At 39.2% G+C, this 17,828-nt stretch overlaps 2 protein-coding genes and 1 pseudogene across 6 annotated transcripts; 2 read left to right on the top strand and 1 right to left on the bottom strand.

Moving 5' to 3' along the window:
* Positions 1-181: 181 nt before the first annotated feature.
* On the top strand, positions 182-5,427 carry LOC129320396 (leucine-rich repeat receptor-like serine/threonine-protein kinase RGI4). The gene is given in 5 exon segments (XM_054965823.1): positions 182-1,591; positions 1,594-2,298; positions 2,301-2,690; positions 2,693-3,259; positions 4,578-5,427. Coding segments are annotated over 5 exon segments (3,342 nt in total). The 5' UTR covers positions 182-429; the 3' UTR covers positions 5,096-5,427.
* A 1,792-nt stretch (positions 5,428-7,219) lies between these two features.
* LOC129320955 (arginine-specific demethylase JMJ20) lies at positions 7,220-12,279 on the top strand. Of its 5 annotated transcripts, none has more exons than XR_008595863.1 (10): positions 7,221-7,487; positions 8,025-8,195; positions 9,308-9,470; positions 9,620-9,740; positions 10,066-10,135; positions 10,217-10,297; positions 10,736-10,792; positions 10,900-11,011; positions 11,131-11,665; positions 11,795-12,279. XR_008595863.1 is itself a non-coding variant. In XM_054966651.1 (9 exons), exons 1-9 carry the CDS (start codon positions 7,278-7,280, stop codon positions 11,607-11,609), a joined length of 1,464 nt encoding a protein of 487 aa, XP_054822626.1. In that variant the 5' UTR covers positions 7,220-7,277; the 3' UTR covers positions 11,610-12,279. The 5 variants fall into 5 exon arrangements, 1 of the variants encoding a protein (XP_054822626.1); XR_008595864.1 differs by having other exon boundaries at positions 7,222-7,487; positions 9,623-9,740; XR_008595865.1 differs by having other exon boundaries at positions 7,352-7,487; positions 8,032-8,195.
* A 2,355-nt stretch (positions 12,280-14,634) lies between these two features.
* Positions 14,635-17,804, bottom strand: LOC129319485 (uncharacterized; annotated as a pseudogene).
* Between the last annotated feature and the right edge of the window lie 24 nt (positions 17,805-17,828).

The following is a 17,828-nucleotide window of genomic DNA, read 5'->3' as shown; positions in this document are numbered from 1 at the left end:
AATGAAAGATTATTTCACGTAAGGCCACATACAAAAAAATAACCAGTTGATATTAAAACAAATTTTCCGAAGGAAGCCATCCACTCACCCACCCCATCCCTGTTGCTCACTTCAAATCAAAACTTACGAGTCACAATAAAAAGAAAGGTTATAATTCTTCCCTCCACCCCTCACTTCTCAGATCAGCATAAACAAACGCCAATAAAAAACTATCAAACGCTCCATTTCTCTGTGCCCAAACATCATGGCCTTTGGCCTACCTGTTCTTAGATCCGGAGATTCTGGGTTTTTTTAACTTGTATATATATCTTTTATTTTAACGTGGCACTAGCTCAGAAGACATGTTTTGGTTCCTCACCGTTGTTCCTCCCTAGACCCAAGTCTCTCTCCCCTGTTCTGCGTGTCACTGGAGTTCGTAGCATTGTTGTAATGCCTGTAAATCCATGGACCCTCCTCTGCCTCTGCTTTTCTCTTTCACTTCATCATTCTTTTCTAGCTTTTGCAGTAAACTCGCAAGGAGAAGCTCTTCTTTCATGGAAGAGAACCCTCAAGGGATCCCTGGAGGTGTTGAGCAATTGGAATCCAAATGACAGTGCACCATGTGGCTGGTCTGGAGTTAGCTGCAACTCCAACAACGAGGTTGTGGAATTAGATCTGAGGTATGTGGATTTGGTCGGAACACTTCCTTCTAATTTCAGCTCGTTGCTTTCCCTGAACAAGCTAGTCCTAACGGGAGCGAACCTCACTGGTACGATTCCGAAAGAAATAGGCACTCTTGGCCTGCTCGACCTCTTGGACTTAAGCGGCAATGCCTTGACTGGTGAAATTCCAAGTGAACTTTGCTTCTTGTCAAAGCTTGAGCAGCTCCATCTGAACTCAAACCAGCTCGTAGGTTCGATTCCGAGTGCAATCGGGAATCTCACAGAGTTGGCGTTGCTGGTTTTATATGACAATCAACTAGGTGGTGAAATTCCCAGGACCATTGGTAACTTGAGGAACCTGCAAGTGATCAGAGCTGGAGGAAACAAGAACCTTCAAGGCCCCTTGCCACACGAAATTGGCAACTGTACCGACTTGGTCATTTTGGGTTTGGCTGAAACTAGTATCTCAGGTTTTCTTCCTCCAACTCTGGGCCTTCTTAAGAAGCTTGACACTCTTGCAATTTACACTTCACTTCTCTCTGGCCAAATTCCTCCCGAACTTGGGGACTGCAATGAGCTTCAGAACATTTATCTGTACGAGAATTCCCTATCAGGGTCTATACCAAGTAGGCTGGGAAACCTTGGAAACCTCAAAAATCTTCTACTATGGCAGAACAATCTAGTTGGCATCATCCCGCCGGAGATTGGAAATTGCGACCAACTATCCGTCATTGACATTTCGATGAACTCACTTGTCGGAAGCATTCCCAAAAGTTTTGGAAATTTGACGTTGCTAGAGGAACTTCAACTCAGCGTCAATCAGATTTCGGGTGAGATTCCAACAGAATTAGGAAACTGCCAGCTACTCACTCACGTTGAGCTGGACAACAACCTAATCACGGGTACAATACCTTCTGAATTTGGGAACCTTGGGAATCTAACTCTACTATTCTGTGGCACAACAAGCTCGAAGGAACTATACCATCTTCGCTGTCGCGTTGTCAAAATCTGGAAGCAATTGATCTGTCACAGAATGGATTGACGGGTTCCATACCGAAGGGGATATTCCTGCTCAAGAATCTGAATAAGCTTTTACTACTCTCGAACAATCTCTCCGGGAATATACCCCCTGAGATTGGGAACTGTACGTCTCTGATTCGGTTCCGAGCGAGCAACAATAAAATCACAGGGAACATTCCACCAAATATAGGAAATCTTAAGAACTTGATTTTCTTTGATCTTGCAAGCAATCGCATTTCAGGATTCATTCCAGAAGAGCTCTCAGGCAGTCGGAATCTAGCGTTTCTGGACATTCATTCCAACTTAATATCAGGAAGCTTGCCGGAAAGTCTCAGCCAGCTAGTCTCACTTCAATTTATTGATGTCTCCGATAACCTAATTGAAGGTAAACTAAACCCGAGCCTGGGCTCCCTTGGCGCACTCACCAAGATCGTTCTCAGAAAAAATCATATATCCGGATCAATCCCGAATGAATTTGGTTCTTGTACAAAGCTGCAACTATTGGACCTTAGTAGCAATGAACTCTCTGGCAAAATCCCAGGCAGTCTGGGGAGCATTCCGGCACTAGAAATCGCGCTGAACCTGAGCTGGAATAAGCTCTCTGGTGAGATCCCTAGGGAGTTCTCGGCATTGAGCAAGCTGGAATTCTGGACTTATCGCACAACAAGCTCACCGGTAGCGTTCAGTATCTCGAGGACCTTCAAAATCTCGTGGTCCTCAACATCTCATACAACAATCTCTCCGGTAGCGTGCCAGACAAGCCTTTCTTCTCAAAGCTCCCTCTCAGCGTCCTCGAGGGAAACCCGTCGCTCTGCTTCCCCGGCAACCGATGCCCAGGAAATATTTTCAAACGACCAATTCGGCGGACAAAGGCGGCGCGTATAGCCATGGTGGTCCTTCTGTGTACGGCGTGTGCACTTTTCCTTTCGGCCTTATACGTCGTCGTCGCAGCAAGAAGACGGGGGTTCCCGGAGGACGGTCTGGACCTCAACGGTAGAGATAGCGACGTGGAGATGGGCCCCCCTTGGGAGTGACACTCTATCAGAAGCTAGACTTGTCAATCTATGACGTGGCAAAATGCCTAACAGTTGGCAACGTGATTGGGCGCGGACGATCCGGCGTCGTTTATAGAGTGGATCTCCCGTCGGGATTAACGATCGCCGTGAAAAGGTACAGATTATCGGAGAAATTCTCGGCCTCTGCATTCTCCTCGGAGATTGCCACCCTAGCAAGAATCCGGCACCGGAATATCGTACGGCTATTGGGTTGGGCGGCGAACCGGAAAACGAAACTACTGCTGTACGATTATTTACCGAATGGTAATTTGGATACCCTCTTGCACGAGGGGTGCACCGGGTTAATCGAGTGGGAGACTCGGTTCAAGATAGCATTGGGCGTGGCTGAAGGCTTGGCTTACCTGCACCACGACTGCGTGCCGGCGATCTTGCACCGGGACGTGAAGGCGCATAACATTTTGTTGGCAGACACATGCGAACCTTGTTTGGCAGATTTCGGATTTGCTAGATTGGTTGACGACGATCAAAGTCCTTTTTCTGTTAATCCACAGTTCGCGGGTTCTTACGGCTATATTGCGCCAGGTATGTTAATTTTCGTTTTTGTTATGAGCAATCGGGGGCATAACGAATACGGGGAAAAGAGCAGGAGACAAGTTTGGCTAACAGATTGATTTTATTTTTAGGGAATGTTTTCCAGAATAGCATACAGATTTAAAGTTAATTGGACAAGCTAACAAGTAAACTCAACATATTACTATATAGGCACACCACACATATAAGATAAGCATTGTATACGCCATCATCTGATTACGGGACAGTTGTGTTCTGCTTTTGACTCGTGCTTTTCATTAATCTTCCCCCCCAGCCCCCCCGTCCCCAACTCTTATGTTAAATGAAATGAAAAATTCGTGCAAAATTAGTTTTTTCCTAAACAAATTTGAAAAAAATAATGATTAGTTTTTTTCTCCACAGGAACATCACACAGGAAGATAATGGTTTTGCAAAAATTATAATGAAAAACTTAATTTGAAGTCTTAACTCACCCTCACCGTTTAAAGACTTTTGATTTTGGCACGAGTCAATGAGAAAATCAGTATAGCAAACAACCTAAAATCCATGAACCATAACGATAACTTTTCCTTGTAAGTTAACGATGAATCTAATTATTGCAAGGTTTACCAGGCATTATAAATTTTTCTATAAATTCATTTAATAATAATAATAATAATAATAATAAGGAAAAAAATAATTTTTGGTCCCTATATTTTGTTATTGACCCCTATATTTTTTTTCATTATTCTAGACCCCCTGAATTTTTTTTTATTGTTTTAGATCTCTATATGAATAAAGTGTGAGAATCTTAAAAAAACTTAAAATAATGAAAAATAAAAATATGGGAATTTAAAATATAACAAAAATGTAGAGATCAAAGTTATGATTTTCCTAATAATAATCATTACAATGGAGATGAATATAGAATGTGGCCCTTTTTTGTTTTGTCGGGTTAACAAATGTGATTGATGCATGAACCATATGCTTGGAAGTTGAGAAGAGTGGGAGGGGACCGTACAGTGAAGCTGAAGAGAAGAATTGCACAGTCATATGATGAGAGTTTGGTGGTTTTGCTTTTGGAAGTGTTCGGAATTTGGACTCATGACGCGAGTACAAACTCTAAATAAAGCACTGCCAGGAAACACATTCCATATGCAAAGCATAATAATGGCACACAATCTAGGCTTTTGGGACAGCCACTGGACATGACAACCTCCCCGTTTCGTGCTCAAAAGCTCAAAATTAAAAATCATTCATTCATGCATCGATCATGCACGCACGTACTAACACTCCCATCTTCAATTATTCCAGACATATCTGATCTCTCTTTGTTTCTGCTGGATTGCAGAATATGGATGCATGGTGAGGATCACAGAGAAGAGCGACGTGTACAGCTTCGGAGTGGTACTGTTGGAAATAATAACGGGGAAAAGGCCCGTGGACGCATCATTCGGGGAGGAGGATCAGCACGTGATAGGGTGGGTGAGACAGAAGCTGAAGATCAGCAAGACGGACCCAGCGGCGATTTTGGATTCTAAGCTTCAAGGCCTTCCAGACACTCAAATCCAAGAGATGCTTCAAGCCCTCGGGATCGCTCTCTTGTGCACCAGTCAGCGTCCCGACGATCGCCCCGCCATGAAGGATGTTGCCGCATTATTGAGAGAGATTAAACACGATCCTTCCCTCTCTGATCAGGCCCACAAGCCTGTCGATTCCATTCCCCCGAAAACGACGCCTCAGCCCTCGTCGTATTCCTCGTCCTCCGCCTTGTCCCTGCTTCAATCCTCTTCCCTTTCATCCACCTTGCCCGCTGCTTATTCTTCTTCCACTCTCGCCGTTTATCACCCACCTGCCGCCAATAATTAATTATTGTATTAGCCATATGTAGTGTTAGAATATTATTATTAGAATTGTAAAGCTTCTTTGACGACTAGTGTAAGCGAGTGTGTTGTTGTGTCGGCCATTTTATTTTATTTTATTGCGCGAAAGAAACGATGAGTGTACAGCAACTTGGTACTTAATTAGTTGGCGTCATTCCATTTCTCACCTGCAAGACCAGCCTTGTTGACTTTATACACTCCTTGATTGTGCAGTCATTTTACAATCGGTCACCTGTCAGGTGAAAGAAATGATGTGTGGTAAGAAACAAGATATATCAATAATATTCGATGAAAAACAAAGAATAACATTCCCCAGTATCCCATTTCTTGTAATAATGTTAATCTGAAAATTAGGGTTGGATTTTGCAAAATAAAAAACCTTAAGATATAATTAATCTTAATAAAAGCAGCCTACTTAAACCCTAACTCTTTAAGAAACAACTCTTTGAAGTCAACTAGCTTTAATTGTTAGTTCTAGTCTTTCAAGCATTTGTTTGTTTGTTTAAAGAAGGATTGGAGCATAGCATTGTTGCAAACACATTAAGTATATGCATGCCAACAGATGCAGCCATATGATGTAGTAATGACCTTTGCCACGTACATCCTAATTTATAGTATATTAAGTGGGAATGAAATTATTAGCAATATCACATTTTATACAAAGAGAAATTAATTATAATATATTTTTTCTAAGATTGAACCAGGACCAGATTTGTTCACAATATGAATCAAAATAATATTTTTTTAAAAATTTAACTGTGCTATTTTTTTTTGGTGACATCAAAGAAGGCAGAGATAGTAAATAGTAAAAATACGAGAATTGGAATAATTTATTGGAAATCTAAAATTTAGAGTAAAATATTTTGACTTTTTTAGTAATTATAATTATTATATTAAATTCTCATTTCATTAATTTAGGTAGAAAGAGGTAAAAGGAAAGGAAGGCGCGTGTTATTTATATGATGGACATCAATTTGCGGGTATAAGAAAAGGAAAGTATGTTCGGCTAATAGCTTATTGTCTGGGTTGAACCAACCGCATTGGCCCACGCCATGTGAAGCTACTTGGGGGCATTCAACTTCAACATTTCCAGCGAGTCGACCCCATAACCTCTTCCTGTATTATTAGCCCATCCTCATCATATTCAACATGACCGCCTATCTCTCTTTCGAGCCTTCTAGATTAAGTTTTCATACCTTCTTTTTAAATTAAATTTACTCAAGAGATCCGTGACACTGACCCGCACAAATTTCTTATATTGCCCTGCATTCCTTCTTTTTTAAATTAAATTTATATATTGTATACTTCAACGGCGTTTCACTGGCTCTTGCAGGGATCACAGTTCCGTCTTTGCGTTGATCCTGTGGTGTCCTTCCGAGTTCTGATCGCTCTCACGTGAAGCACTTGCAGATCTAGTCATGGGATGGGTATCCATTGTTTTTTCAAATTTAGTATCATTATAAAGAAACACCCATCTAGTGAGATACTCACCTAGTAAAATAAAGGGTTGTTGTTGTTGTTGTTGTTATATAAAGAAACACTGAAACTCTGAACTAAATAAAGGAAAGGAAAAACATCGCCAAAACATGAACAAACAAACAACGGAAAGCAAGAATGAAAGATTCCATTGTAACATTGCTTCTGCGGTTTCATCTCCCATAGTAAAATGACATTCAATTTGCAGTAGCATGGACGCGGAGAACGATTGATGTAGCTTTATCAGGACACTGAAAAGAAACACTGAAACTTTTCTATTACAAGCTTCAAATAAACACAAAAATTATTGTCTTTTTTTTTTTTGCCTGCAAAATTGTCGTCATTGATAACTCACATTCCTCAACCTGAACACGATTCATCGCATTACCTTTCCTTAGCCAAATTTGTGGAGTTCTTTATTTTTTGGTACAAAATTGGCAGAACTGGTTTAACGGGTTGTTCTAAATCGGGCGTAGCATTATTCAGCGAGCTCATGAACTTGGACTCAATTGAGTTGTAGGCCCAATAGAAGCAGCCCTTACTCTTTTGGGCCCATGACCAAAAAACAGACAAGTTTGGTTTGTCCTTCCCCTTCCCGAAAAGACTAACTAGTACCTACCCAAAGCTTGAGTCTCTGACGAAGACATAGAAACTATAAACTGTTCTAGTGTTGAGTGAGGTCGAGACCCGGCATGGATATCAACATAGGAGGACACGTAGAGAAGGTGAATGGAAGAGAATTGACTTATCGGGAATTTGTGAACCGATACATGGAGAAGAACCAGCCCGTGGTGCTCACAGGACTAATGGACGATTGGAGGGCTTGCAGAGACTGGGTCACCGATAATGGCCAACCCAACCTTAAGTTTTTTTCTTCCTCTTTTGGGAGTTCTAAAGTTCAGGTATCTATCTATCTTTCTCCAAGGTCCGACATTTCAGAAAGCACGAAAATTGTGTGTGTGTGTGTGTGTTTTTTTTTTTTTTTCTTTTTCTTTACTCTTCGCCTCCCTCTCTTTTCTGGAGGATGTTTAATGAACGGAGTTAATTACTACTGAAGATTGAATTATATGAGCAAATGATATAACAAGTCTGAGACGCTGCATTCTCTTGATTGAGTGGAACTCGGAACTCATTCTACTGGAAGCATTTCAGCTTCAAACTTGCCAATTCGGAAAATTAAATTTTACTCAAGCAGGGAATACATTGTTTTGTTAGCCCTCTGCATCGCCAAACTTGTACCTTTAAATCTCAATTCTTGTGTAATATTTCTCTCACTTATTTCTCGATCATTATGTTTCAAAAGTTTAGTCGATCAGGAAAGGAAAAAAGGACCAGCTGTTGTGCCTCATTTTTCTTTAACTATATAGTAATAGGTTTCAGTTAATAGAAAAAAAAAAAAACTAAATACCTTATTGTTCAGTAATATCCGTGTTACAAAGGTTGCAGATTGTGGCACTAGAGAATTCACGGATCAGAAAAGGGAGGAGATGCGTGTTTCAGATTTTATCATGCGTTGGCTAGAGCGTTATCCAGTACAGCCTAATACTGAAAATCAGACTAGCAATGATCATTGCTCTGTGCTGTATTTGAAGGACTGGCACTTTGTAAAGGTATTCGTGCGACCTTCTGCCATCATCCTTCTATTTCTTCCCCTCTGTTGATTAATGATTTATGATTAATGAACTTGATATGTTAAGCATGACATAGAAGAAATTCGACTCTAGATGTAGGAAGTAGGAACTAGTACAATTAATCAAATATCACTAATCATGCAACTGCGGGCAAAGATTTTCATGCTTCTATGGCTGATTTTAAGGCACTTTCCAAGTCGCTCTAGGGTGAAAGCCTGGAGTGTAGCTCATGAGACCCAGCCAGAAAATTGAAGTATTAAATGCCAAAATTACAACAACAGAGTAAAAGAAGGGAAAATCCTGAGGTTTTGATATTAATAAACCAAAAGGAAACTGAATCAGTGTTACAAAGTCATTCACTGATTCTGTTCAAAACCCTATCTCCCCTAATCGAAATACAGCAGTATCGGAATAAAGCACACTCACAATGGCCTCACCACTTCTAGCATTCGAGAGGCCAGTCTCTCCCTCACTGTTCTATCACCAAGACATTCTACCCTCCCATTCCAGCAAAAGACTACTAATAGTTACAGATGGCATCCCTACAGCCCATACTGCCAAAAAATTTGTAATCATAACATAAGATCATAAATCACTGTTCCTTGGTAGAACCGAAGGATAAACATTTGGACCAATCAAAGTGTTTCCACTTGAGTCATTTATCTTCTTTGTTTTCCTCATATACGTCGTAGGAAAATTACAGGCTCTATCAGTAGCTTACTGGGAATAGGCACCAAAAGCGTTCTGGTTATGATTTCCTGTCACTTTCAGTGATTGATGATGCTTTTGGTTGAAACACCTTGTATTGGTACTATTTTAAAATGAAACTTGCTATCAACATAGTCTGGGAGCTCAAAACATGTTTATACTGATGAATTTTGACTGCTTTAAGCTTTGACTTTGTTTCTTGAATTGCATTTCATTTCCAATTTGTTACTGATGCAAACTACCTACGTGGTAAAGGTGTGGCTTCGTTATATAAATTATACTGTTGGAAGACACATCAATACTGTTGATTTGTAGTTTTATTGCCAATTCTGTTAGTTGTTATCTGGCTTACATATTTCTGGTTGTTTGTAAAATATGGTCAGGAGTATCCGGAGTATTTAGCATACATCTCTCCACTGTTCTTTCATGATGATTGGCTCAACCTCTACCTCGACTACTACAAAATGCATACAGATCCTGACAGTTATCAACAAAATAATGAAATATGTTGCTCTGACTATCGATTTGTTTACATGGGGGTAAAAGGTTTGTGCTTACTGCTGAGATTTAATATTTCTTTGCGGAATGAATTGATACAAGATCATTCTGAATTTCCTTTTGGAAGAGTGGTCTAGTTTCATTTGATTAGTTTTATGGATTACTCAGCAGTAACCCCTAGCTCTCTATTCTTCTAGCAGGATCTTGGACTCCTCTTCATGCCGACGTTTTCAGATCATATAGTTGGTCAGCAAATGTCTGCGGGAAGAAGAGATGGCTTTTTCTAGCTCCTCCTCAGAGTCATCTTGTATTTGATAGGCATGACTTGATTTGTTTTGCCATATAAAAGTTAAGAACTTTGTTTCTAAATATGCAGTTGGGCACTTTGGTCACTGGTCAAATCGCTGATCCATTGAAAAATCATTACTAGATGAGTTAATTTTCCTCTGTATTTTATTTCCCCCAGTCACCTTGTCCTAACTTTCTGACTGGAATGATGATTTCCCTCCATAACTCCCTATTTCTGCCGCCTCAATGATTATATAATCTTATGATGTACGAAAGAATGTAATTGAAGCTACGTATTTATATTAAGAACGCATGGATTTCTTTGCTTGATTTTAATGTCTCAAGTCTGATTCAGGAATGTGAAAAGTTGCGTGTATGATATCTTTGCTGAAGTAAGTGAATCAACGTTTCCTGGCTTTGGAAAGGTAACTTTGCAGTTTTAATTTTGACAGAAATTTTCCTGATCCCTATGCTTCTTTGCTTCAATGGGTTTCTTACACATGCAGACTATCTGGTTAGAATGCGTGCAAGAAGCAGGTGAAATTATTTTTGTTCCCAGCGGATGGTATCATCAAGTTCATAATCTGGTATCTTCTGATTCCCAATGTAGATTGCTCTTATATTCTGATGGAACCAGGCTGATTAAGTATTGTTCTAGTAGATAAACTACCTATTGTGCCCCAGTTAAGCCTAGTTTGTTACTTTTCTTTCTCCTTGAATAAGTTTATTATATAAGGCCACATCTATCATGTTCTCACTTGATTTTGGAAGGCTGCCCGACATTAGGATCCGTGTCTGACGGTATTGACATTGTAAAATTTTGGAAAATATAATGGCTAATTGATTCGTTGCATTAGATTTTATAAACAGCATATTGCTTGGAGCAAAAATGGTAGATCACATGAAAGCGGGGACCTTCAGAGCAACTTTTAGATTTTGATCTATGTTAGATTCCTGAGTTAGCTGATTCTGTCAGATATATTAGGTATATGACCTGATTGATTGATGATTCCTTAAGCTTTCAGGAGGATACTATATCTATAAACCACAACTGGTTCAATGCGTATAACCTTTCTTGGGTGGTAAGTTGGTCATTTTGCCATTTCCGTCTAGTTCCAATTCGATAAAAACCTTAATGATTAAATTCAATTAAATTATTTTTGTTAAATGAAGTTTCATGCTGTGACAGTGGAACTTGCTTTTGAGCGACTACAATGAGGCCAAGGAATACATTGAGGACATCAGGGATATATGTGATGATTTTGAGGGTCTCTGCCAGCGCAATCTTTTTGCTAACACAGGTGCACTATATAGTTAGTATGTTAGCCGAGTACTTGGATGAATTACATGTTCAGGCCAGGCAGTTGGATTGTACATTTGATGGTTTAGCTGACTTCTACTGTTTTTTCTTTTAAAACAGGGATGAACTTTTATGACTTCTTTACTTTCATAACATGCTTTACCCTGGCCAACTTGGCATTGCTTTGCTATCTAAGTGGAAAATATGGAAACACCCCTGAAAGCTCACTGACAATGACTCAACATTTAGTTTTAAATCTTGGGTCAGTAAGGAAGGTTGCATTAGAGATGAAAAGCAAGCATGCTCTGGATGGAAATCATGACTGCTTCCTGGACATTATGAAAATATCTGAAGACCCTAGGTTTTCTAAATTGTGTGCGCATTTGAGAAGAATATTTGTGACGATACATGAGCAGCCATATTTGTCTTCTGAGTTTGACAAATCTGCAGTTGATTATCTGATGGGCCTTAATGTTTTGCAAACATGCTCTTCTTCTCGGATCTACGCACCTGAAGATCTCATTGAACTTATAGACAATGCTGTTGGGGAACTCGGTGACAATTACACTCGGGAGCTGTCTGCTATACATGCTGGTTGAATGCCCTGTTGAGGATCCTGGCTTCGGCAACTAATTGCACTTCACCTTGCATGCAGGTTGAGCTAAAAGTGTCACGATCACTTCTGCTCCATTTAGTGTTAAACAACTTGTCTCTTTGTTTTAACAACATGCTTTTCCTTCATAATAATTCCTCCATTTTCCTTTTTTGGTCCATTGTCTTCCAGATTTTCCGTATATTCAGGTTTCCCCTCCATATTAAACTAAAATAGAGATTAACTTTCGCCCCGACTACAAATACTGCCAAGCTGTATCGAGTGCAATACTGATGGGGATATTGTCGATATGGAAACTTGGAAGCAGGGTTTCTTCTGGAATCATCATTACCTAGAGAGACTGTCTTGGACGCCTTCTTTGACTGCGTAAAGGAGGTTTAGAATGTCTCCCACGCCAAGGAGTGGGGTCTGGGAGTTCTCTGGGACCTCTTTGACGTTTACCTTTCACAAGATGGGAGACCTTGGTGACTGGGGGTCCCCACCACCTGTGGTTTGCTCCATTTAGTATTGTTTATCTATATCCATGATCATGATGCACCCCAAGTTGTAGCGTTCTAGGGTAAATACAGTATTTTATTGCTTTTTTTTTTTATTACAGTATCAGAACGATCATTTATTCCTTGAAGAGAAAGCATTTACTTTTCGTCTGTCATGAACCCCGGTGACTCAGTACAGATGAGGAAAACAAAGAACGGTAATGAGTGAATGATGCGTCCACTTCCGCTATTTTTCAGAGTAATTACTGGATCAGAGGTTGCTTGTTCAATAATTCACTAGCAGAGCTGATCACGAGCTGTGCCTCAGAATTTGAGATGATATAAAATAAAATGTAAATGACAGAAGTAGTTTCTCATCTAACAACGAGGTGCTCTTTCTCTTGCTTGATGTGCGGGAGTATCTTTTTCCAAGACTTGCCAGTTGAAATCAGCAGAATCTCCAAGTGCCCAACTACTTCTGCCACACGTTCCAGGAATCTGTTTAGACCAAACAGCCATAGGATTGTAGGTCAGTGTGCTTTATTCTTCAATGAGGAATCGCTTAATGGCTTCGGTTTCACGCATAGAAGCGTCAATTCCTGCGTGCCATTTAAGTCGCACTGGGATGCCACTGCCGCGAGCACTTGGTTTTGCCTACCTTTTTTCGTCTTTGTTGCCCCGTCCCTCTCGTTTACAAATTAATACGGTAGAATTTCAATAAAAACTTTTTAATCAATCTTATTTAAATTTAAAATTTACATTTTTAAATTTCACTGCATTATAATGATATTGATTTGATATTAATTTTTAAAAAAATAATAAAATTATCTTTTATTTAAATTAATATTAGAACTTATTCGCTTATTCATTTTCTTATGTAACGATATTAATTGCTTATTTCATCTGTTCATTTCTTGGAATGAAATCAAATAAAAGTTTGGCAATGAATAACATACGGTATAGAAATCAACAAATTATTTTAAGATGATTTAAACACCTAAAATAAAAATAATTTGAGTAAGGTAATAAATAATATTCTGTAAGTAAATTAACAAGTGAAGTAAAAAAAATTAATATCAATTTGAAATGGGAGAAAATTTTGTTATTTTCTTAAAAATTTAATATCAAATCAGTATTTTTGGATTGCGATGAAATTTTAAAATTTTGGAAATTTGAATTTAAACAAGTACGGTCCAATAGTTTTTATTGAAATTCTCCCAAATAATATTGGCGGGTAGGAAAACTAGTTTTCCTTATGTTAATAACATAGTAAAGTTGCTCTAATGCTACTAGTTGTTGGACCCCCAAAGCAAAGCGGAAGCACAGTTAGACTACTTAATAATTCCAAAAGGACATGTATAAATGAATGATATCATATTTTAATATAAAACTATGTAAGGTGTTACTTTTATAGGTCACTTGCACTTTAAAGACACCAGTCTATTACAAGTAGTTAGCTCGATAACACTTGTGGGCTTTCGAGGTGCAATTTTGGAAGAGAGGAGAACATAAATGAACCACTCAATGGTTCTAAAAGAACATGTATGAAGGAATATGACATCATAATTTAATTCAAAATTTTAAGACATTGAGTTTATAATTTTTCCTTTCATTTATTTACCTCTTTTTTAACCAATTCTTACAGATGCGAAACTTTTTATATGTCAACCCAACTCACACTTAAACATGTTAACACGAGTGAGAGGATGACACGTGACAGTAACACATGATTGAGATTCCTTTTGAACGACATCGAAGTATGCAACAGTTGGTCTGCGCGGGGCAAAAGTGCAAGATGCTATGCCGACGTAAATTGAACGTCATGAAAACAGAATTTATTGCCAACGTAAACTCTTGACCTAGGCTACATTAATAGAAGCTCGCGCCACCAGTCCACCTTGAGAAAATAAAACAATCTCGTCGATCATGACTCGCATGTTACTGACTCTCAGCTTTTCATTTTTTACGACATTTGGCTTAAGATCCACGTTTCTGGATATTTAAAACAAGACAATTTGACTTGATCAACTTAAATTATTATTAATTGTGTGTGTATATATATATATATTAAAAAAAAAAGAGCCAAGCAATTCTCTTGGCTCTCGTCGGAAAGCACGAGCATGGTGAGGAAATCCATTGTGGCCATTAATGGCTCTTGGTTTTCGCTGCATCAAATCGTTCTTCTTTTGTCTCCTGCTGCGGCTATTGTTTGCTTGTTACGCTACTGATATCCTTCTAGCTTATAGAATAGAGGATAGAAGATTCAGTTCAATGGATTAAGACTTGGAGGTTTAATTTGTTTATAGCATGATTGGTCGTTATTCCCACATGCAAAAGCCGCATATCGAGGTTATCTTAATCATATAGAAGCTCACCACGTAATTTGCATTAACAATCCAAATTGTTTTTTTTTTTTATAATACATGAAAAATGAGTTGTATTCATAGCTTGAAAATATCTGCGGCCAAAAAAGGCTTTGGCAGAACATATGGTTGCCTTTCATTACATGCATATATGAAAGAGAAAGACGAAGGAAAAGCACGCAAAATCCCCAGATTTCACTGTTGGTGGCAAACTGATTTACACGGTGACGACGGGAAAATCAAATCAAAACAAACAGCCTCTAACTCTAATTAAGCCGCTGGCAAGGAATGAGAATTCATTCGTAAAATATAGAGAAAAAAGAATATATATTTAATAATAATAGTAATGTATGGAAGATGAGGGTGAGGGTCAAGGGCATCGGATATTTCTGCCGGGGCCGCCGTAGTAGAAATAAGTGCCCCAGACATTGTTACGGCCCTGTCTGATATCATAGCAATTGGAGTGATCGGCGAGCTGGTGAATGTTGGTGAGGGGAAGAAGACTGTTGTCCCAGTCCACGACCTGCAAGTTCCTGAAATACGCCGCTTTTCTGAAGCCTTCTCCGGCGAAATGCCCGCTTCCCATCTGAGTGCCGGTGTGGTACCCTCTTGATCTTGAGTTCACTATCTCCCCTCCAAACTGTACCATGCTCGCGTGGCTTCTCAGGTGACTGAACAAGTACGCCGGCCAGTACCCTACCAGTAAACCCGACCCGAATTCCAGCCACCAGTGCCCGTGCTTCGGATCCTGCGGCCAATTTCATTATTTGCTTTAAAAATGTAGACGGCAGATATCTTTATAAATTATAAAATTGAAGAAATAACTATATAATTTTATAAATTTGAAAAAATTCACATAATTTATTTTCCGTTTTAAGTGAAATTTATATAAATTTTAAAGATGAAAAAAATACTTGACCAAATTTATGGTAACTTCATATTAATTCTAGTAATAGAAAATTTAATAAGTTCAATGCTATATATATATATATATATATGAAAATATCTCTCTCTCTCTTTTCTGGTTGTCAGTCACAGCAAAACTAAGGAAGGAGACCTGGACACCGAAAAACAAAATAAAATAGAATAAAACGAACCAAAGCAAGAAGAATACTAGTGCTTTAATAAAGAAAAAGGCAGAGTCGAGTCGAGTCGAGTCCCCCATGAGGGTCGCCGTTACAAGGAAAGCAAAGGAATCTCACAAAGTATTTAATAACTGCAAAAGCGTGTTGAAAATTGCGAAAGTAAACGAATTATTGTTTTCTTGGTACATATAACGAATTATTCTTTCACTCTCACCTTCCTTTTTCTTAAAAAAAAAAAAAGGAAACCAAACTATCTCTGAGATATCGCAACAAATAACGGTTTTAAAAGCTACAAAAAGAAAAAGAGAGAGACTTTCAAATCAAGATTAAGCCCCAAGAAAAGGCAGAAGAAAGTCACCTTCCAGACCATTAAGCCAATGTCAAACTGTCTTCCATTGTAAGCTGATCTTGGAGAGATTGCTGCTCCTATGGCTATTCTATTGTTGGTTTGCACAAAACCTGAGCACAACAAGTTGTAGCATCCAGTGGCTTGATATGCATCTGTCTGTTAAATAACAGATTCCTGTGAGAAAAGAGAAGTGGACAAGGAAACTAAGCAGCAAAGCAAAAGTCAGTCAAGAAGTCTTACAGTCCAATAAGTGAAGAACCTAGGATAGTTGTCCCCATATAGTTCTGGGCTCACCTGGGAAAAGGAAAAGAAACACATGTATTAGCCACAAAGCTAACAGGAAATAGTTATGAATTGGAAAGAAAAATTGAATATTGGGAAGCATGGACATGCCTGCCAACCAGCTTCTATGGTATTCAAATCATGACCGAAGGAGCCTGCAATGACCCATATTTGTGATAAGCTGAATTCATATTGATCCGTTACCCTCGGTGTCCACACGTTAACGCTTGCCTTTGCTCCATAATATTGATCTCCATTCACAAAAACCACTGCATGCTGCAATAACATGTATGAAAAATTGTGGTATCACTTTTTATAGGAGGCAAACTTTAAACATGTGGTGTCCCTTCATGTCTGTTGGTTATGAATTCATCTTGCACTGTTTGGAAGACACAGAAAAGAGGGACTGCTTTCCTTTTCTTTCTGGCAGATTAAAGTGTGAAAGAAATGGAAAGCAGCCTAATTTGATGAAACTGCTAGAAGAAAGACTGTTTGCTGTGTATCACTAACCTCGTGACCAGAGCCAGTTGAGTCTCTTCGTACACTTCTTGGTTTTCTTCCAAATCTACGAACGGAACTTGCTCTTAGGATGTCTTCTTCTGTTGTTCTTCTGATAGGAACAGTTCCTTCTGGGCATGATTCCCCAGAATCAGTCCATAGCTGAAAGCTCTGCGTCACATTTTCACCATTGTCTTTGCGGCCCTTTGGCCTTTCTGGTGGTTCCTGTAAACCTTAACCCTCTTACTCTCGCTGTCTCTCAAATAAAATTCAATCCTTAAAATTAATTAAAACCTTTTGTTCAGACCAAAACATATTAGCCTGCATTTTAACTTATGAATTCTGGGGATTCACTGAGCTCAAAGAAAGAGTCCTTTTGCTTTCTTACCAATGGCTTCTTCCCTTTAAGCTCAGGATGGTCAAAAGCTGGCTGCTGATGCGATAAAACACAATCTATCAAATCCCCATCTGGGCTCTGCAAATAAAAAACCCAGATCAATGATTAACAGTTCAAAGAGTTAGAAAAGAAAAATAATTGTGAAGCAGAGGACAGTTATGTGAAATGAAATGCCTTAATTGTCTTGACAGAAGGCTTGTTGATTTTCCTGAGGTGAGCTCTGATTCTCCTAAGCTTGAGCAATCAGGACCAGGTCGGAAGGTTTGATTGGTTAGTGAAGAGTGAGACAGAACAGGGCTGATATAGGAAAGAAGGAGAAGGAAAACAACAAAAGCAGGAAGCAGAGGTAGGCTTGGATTTTGGCAAGTCGAAGAAGAAGTAGAAGAAGAAGCCAATTTCATAGAATGATTCGGGGGGCTTGTTTGTTGTGAGGCAACATTATTTTCTTGTATGCATTGGGGTTGTCGCCTTCTTGTTCGGTGTTGATGACCTGAAAGAAATGGCTCGTTCCTATGATTTGTCCTGAAACCTGAGTATCCCTTCATATCCATACAAAACACAAAGAGCTTCCTAGAAGACACCAAGTTTTATTCACTGTCTTCACGTTTTCAAATTATAATAAATCCTCACAGAAGACACAGAGGGAGAGAGAGAGAGGGAGAGGGAGAGGGAGAGAGAGCTAACAGTGGTCTTGATTTTGTGCTTCCCACGCCATGAAAATTGAAGAACCAGCGCATAAAATAGACCCCGGATAG

The sequence above is a fragment of the Prosopis cineraria genome, unplaced genomic scaffold (genome assembly GCF_029017545.1).
Source record: "Prosopis cineraria cultivar Desert tree isolate PC_DT_omini unplaced genomic scaffold, ASM2901754v1 PC9, whole genome shotgun sequence".
NCBI classification, from domain to species: Eukaryota; Viridiplantae; Streptophyta; class Magnoliopsida; order Fabales; family Fabaceae; genus Prosopis; species Prosopis cineraria.
This window is presented reverse-complemented; position numbering and strand designations above follow the sequence as displayed.

Excerpts from the sequence above, each read along its gene's own strand:
- LOC129320955 (XM_054966651.1), top strand. The coding sequence starts at position 7,278 with ATGGATATCAACATAGGAGGACACGTAGAGAAGGTGAATGGAAGAGAA. Across the intron at positions 7,488-8,024 it reads TTGGGAGTTCTAAAGTTCAG|GTTGCAGATTGTGGCACTAG; the intron begins GTATCTATCTAT and ends CGTGTTACAAAG. Across the intron at positions 10,793-10,899 it reads CGTATAACCTTTCTTGGGTG|TGGAACTTGCTTTTGAGCGA; the intron begins GTAAGTTGGTCA and ends ATGCTGTGACAG.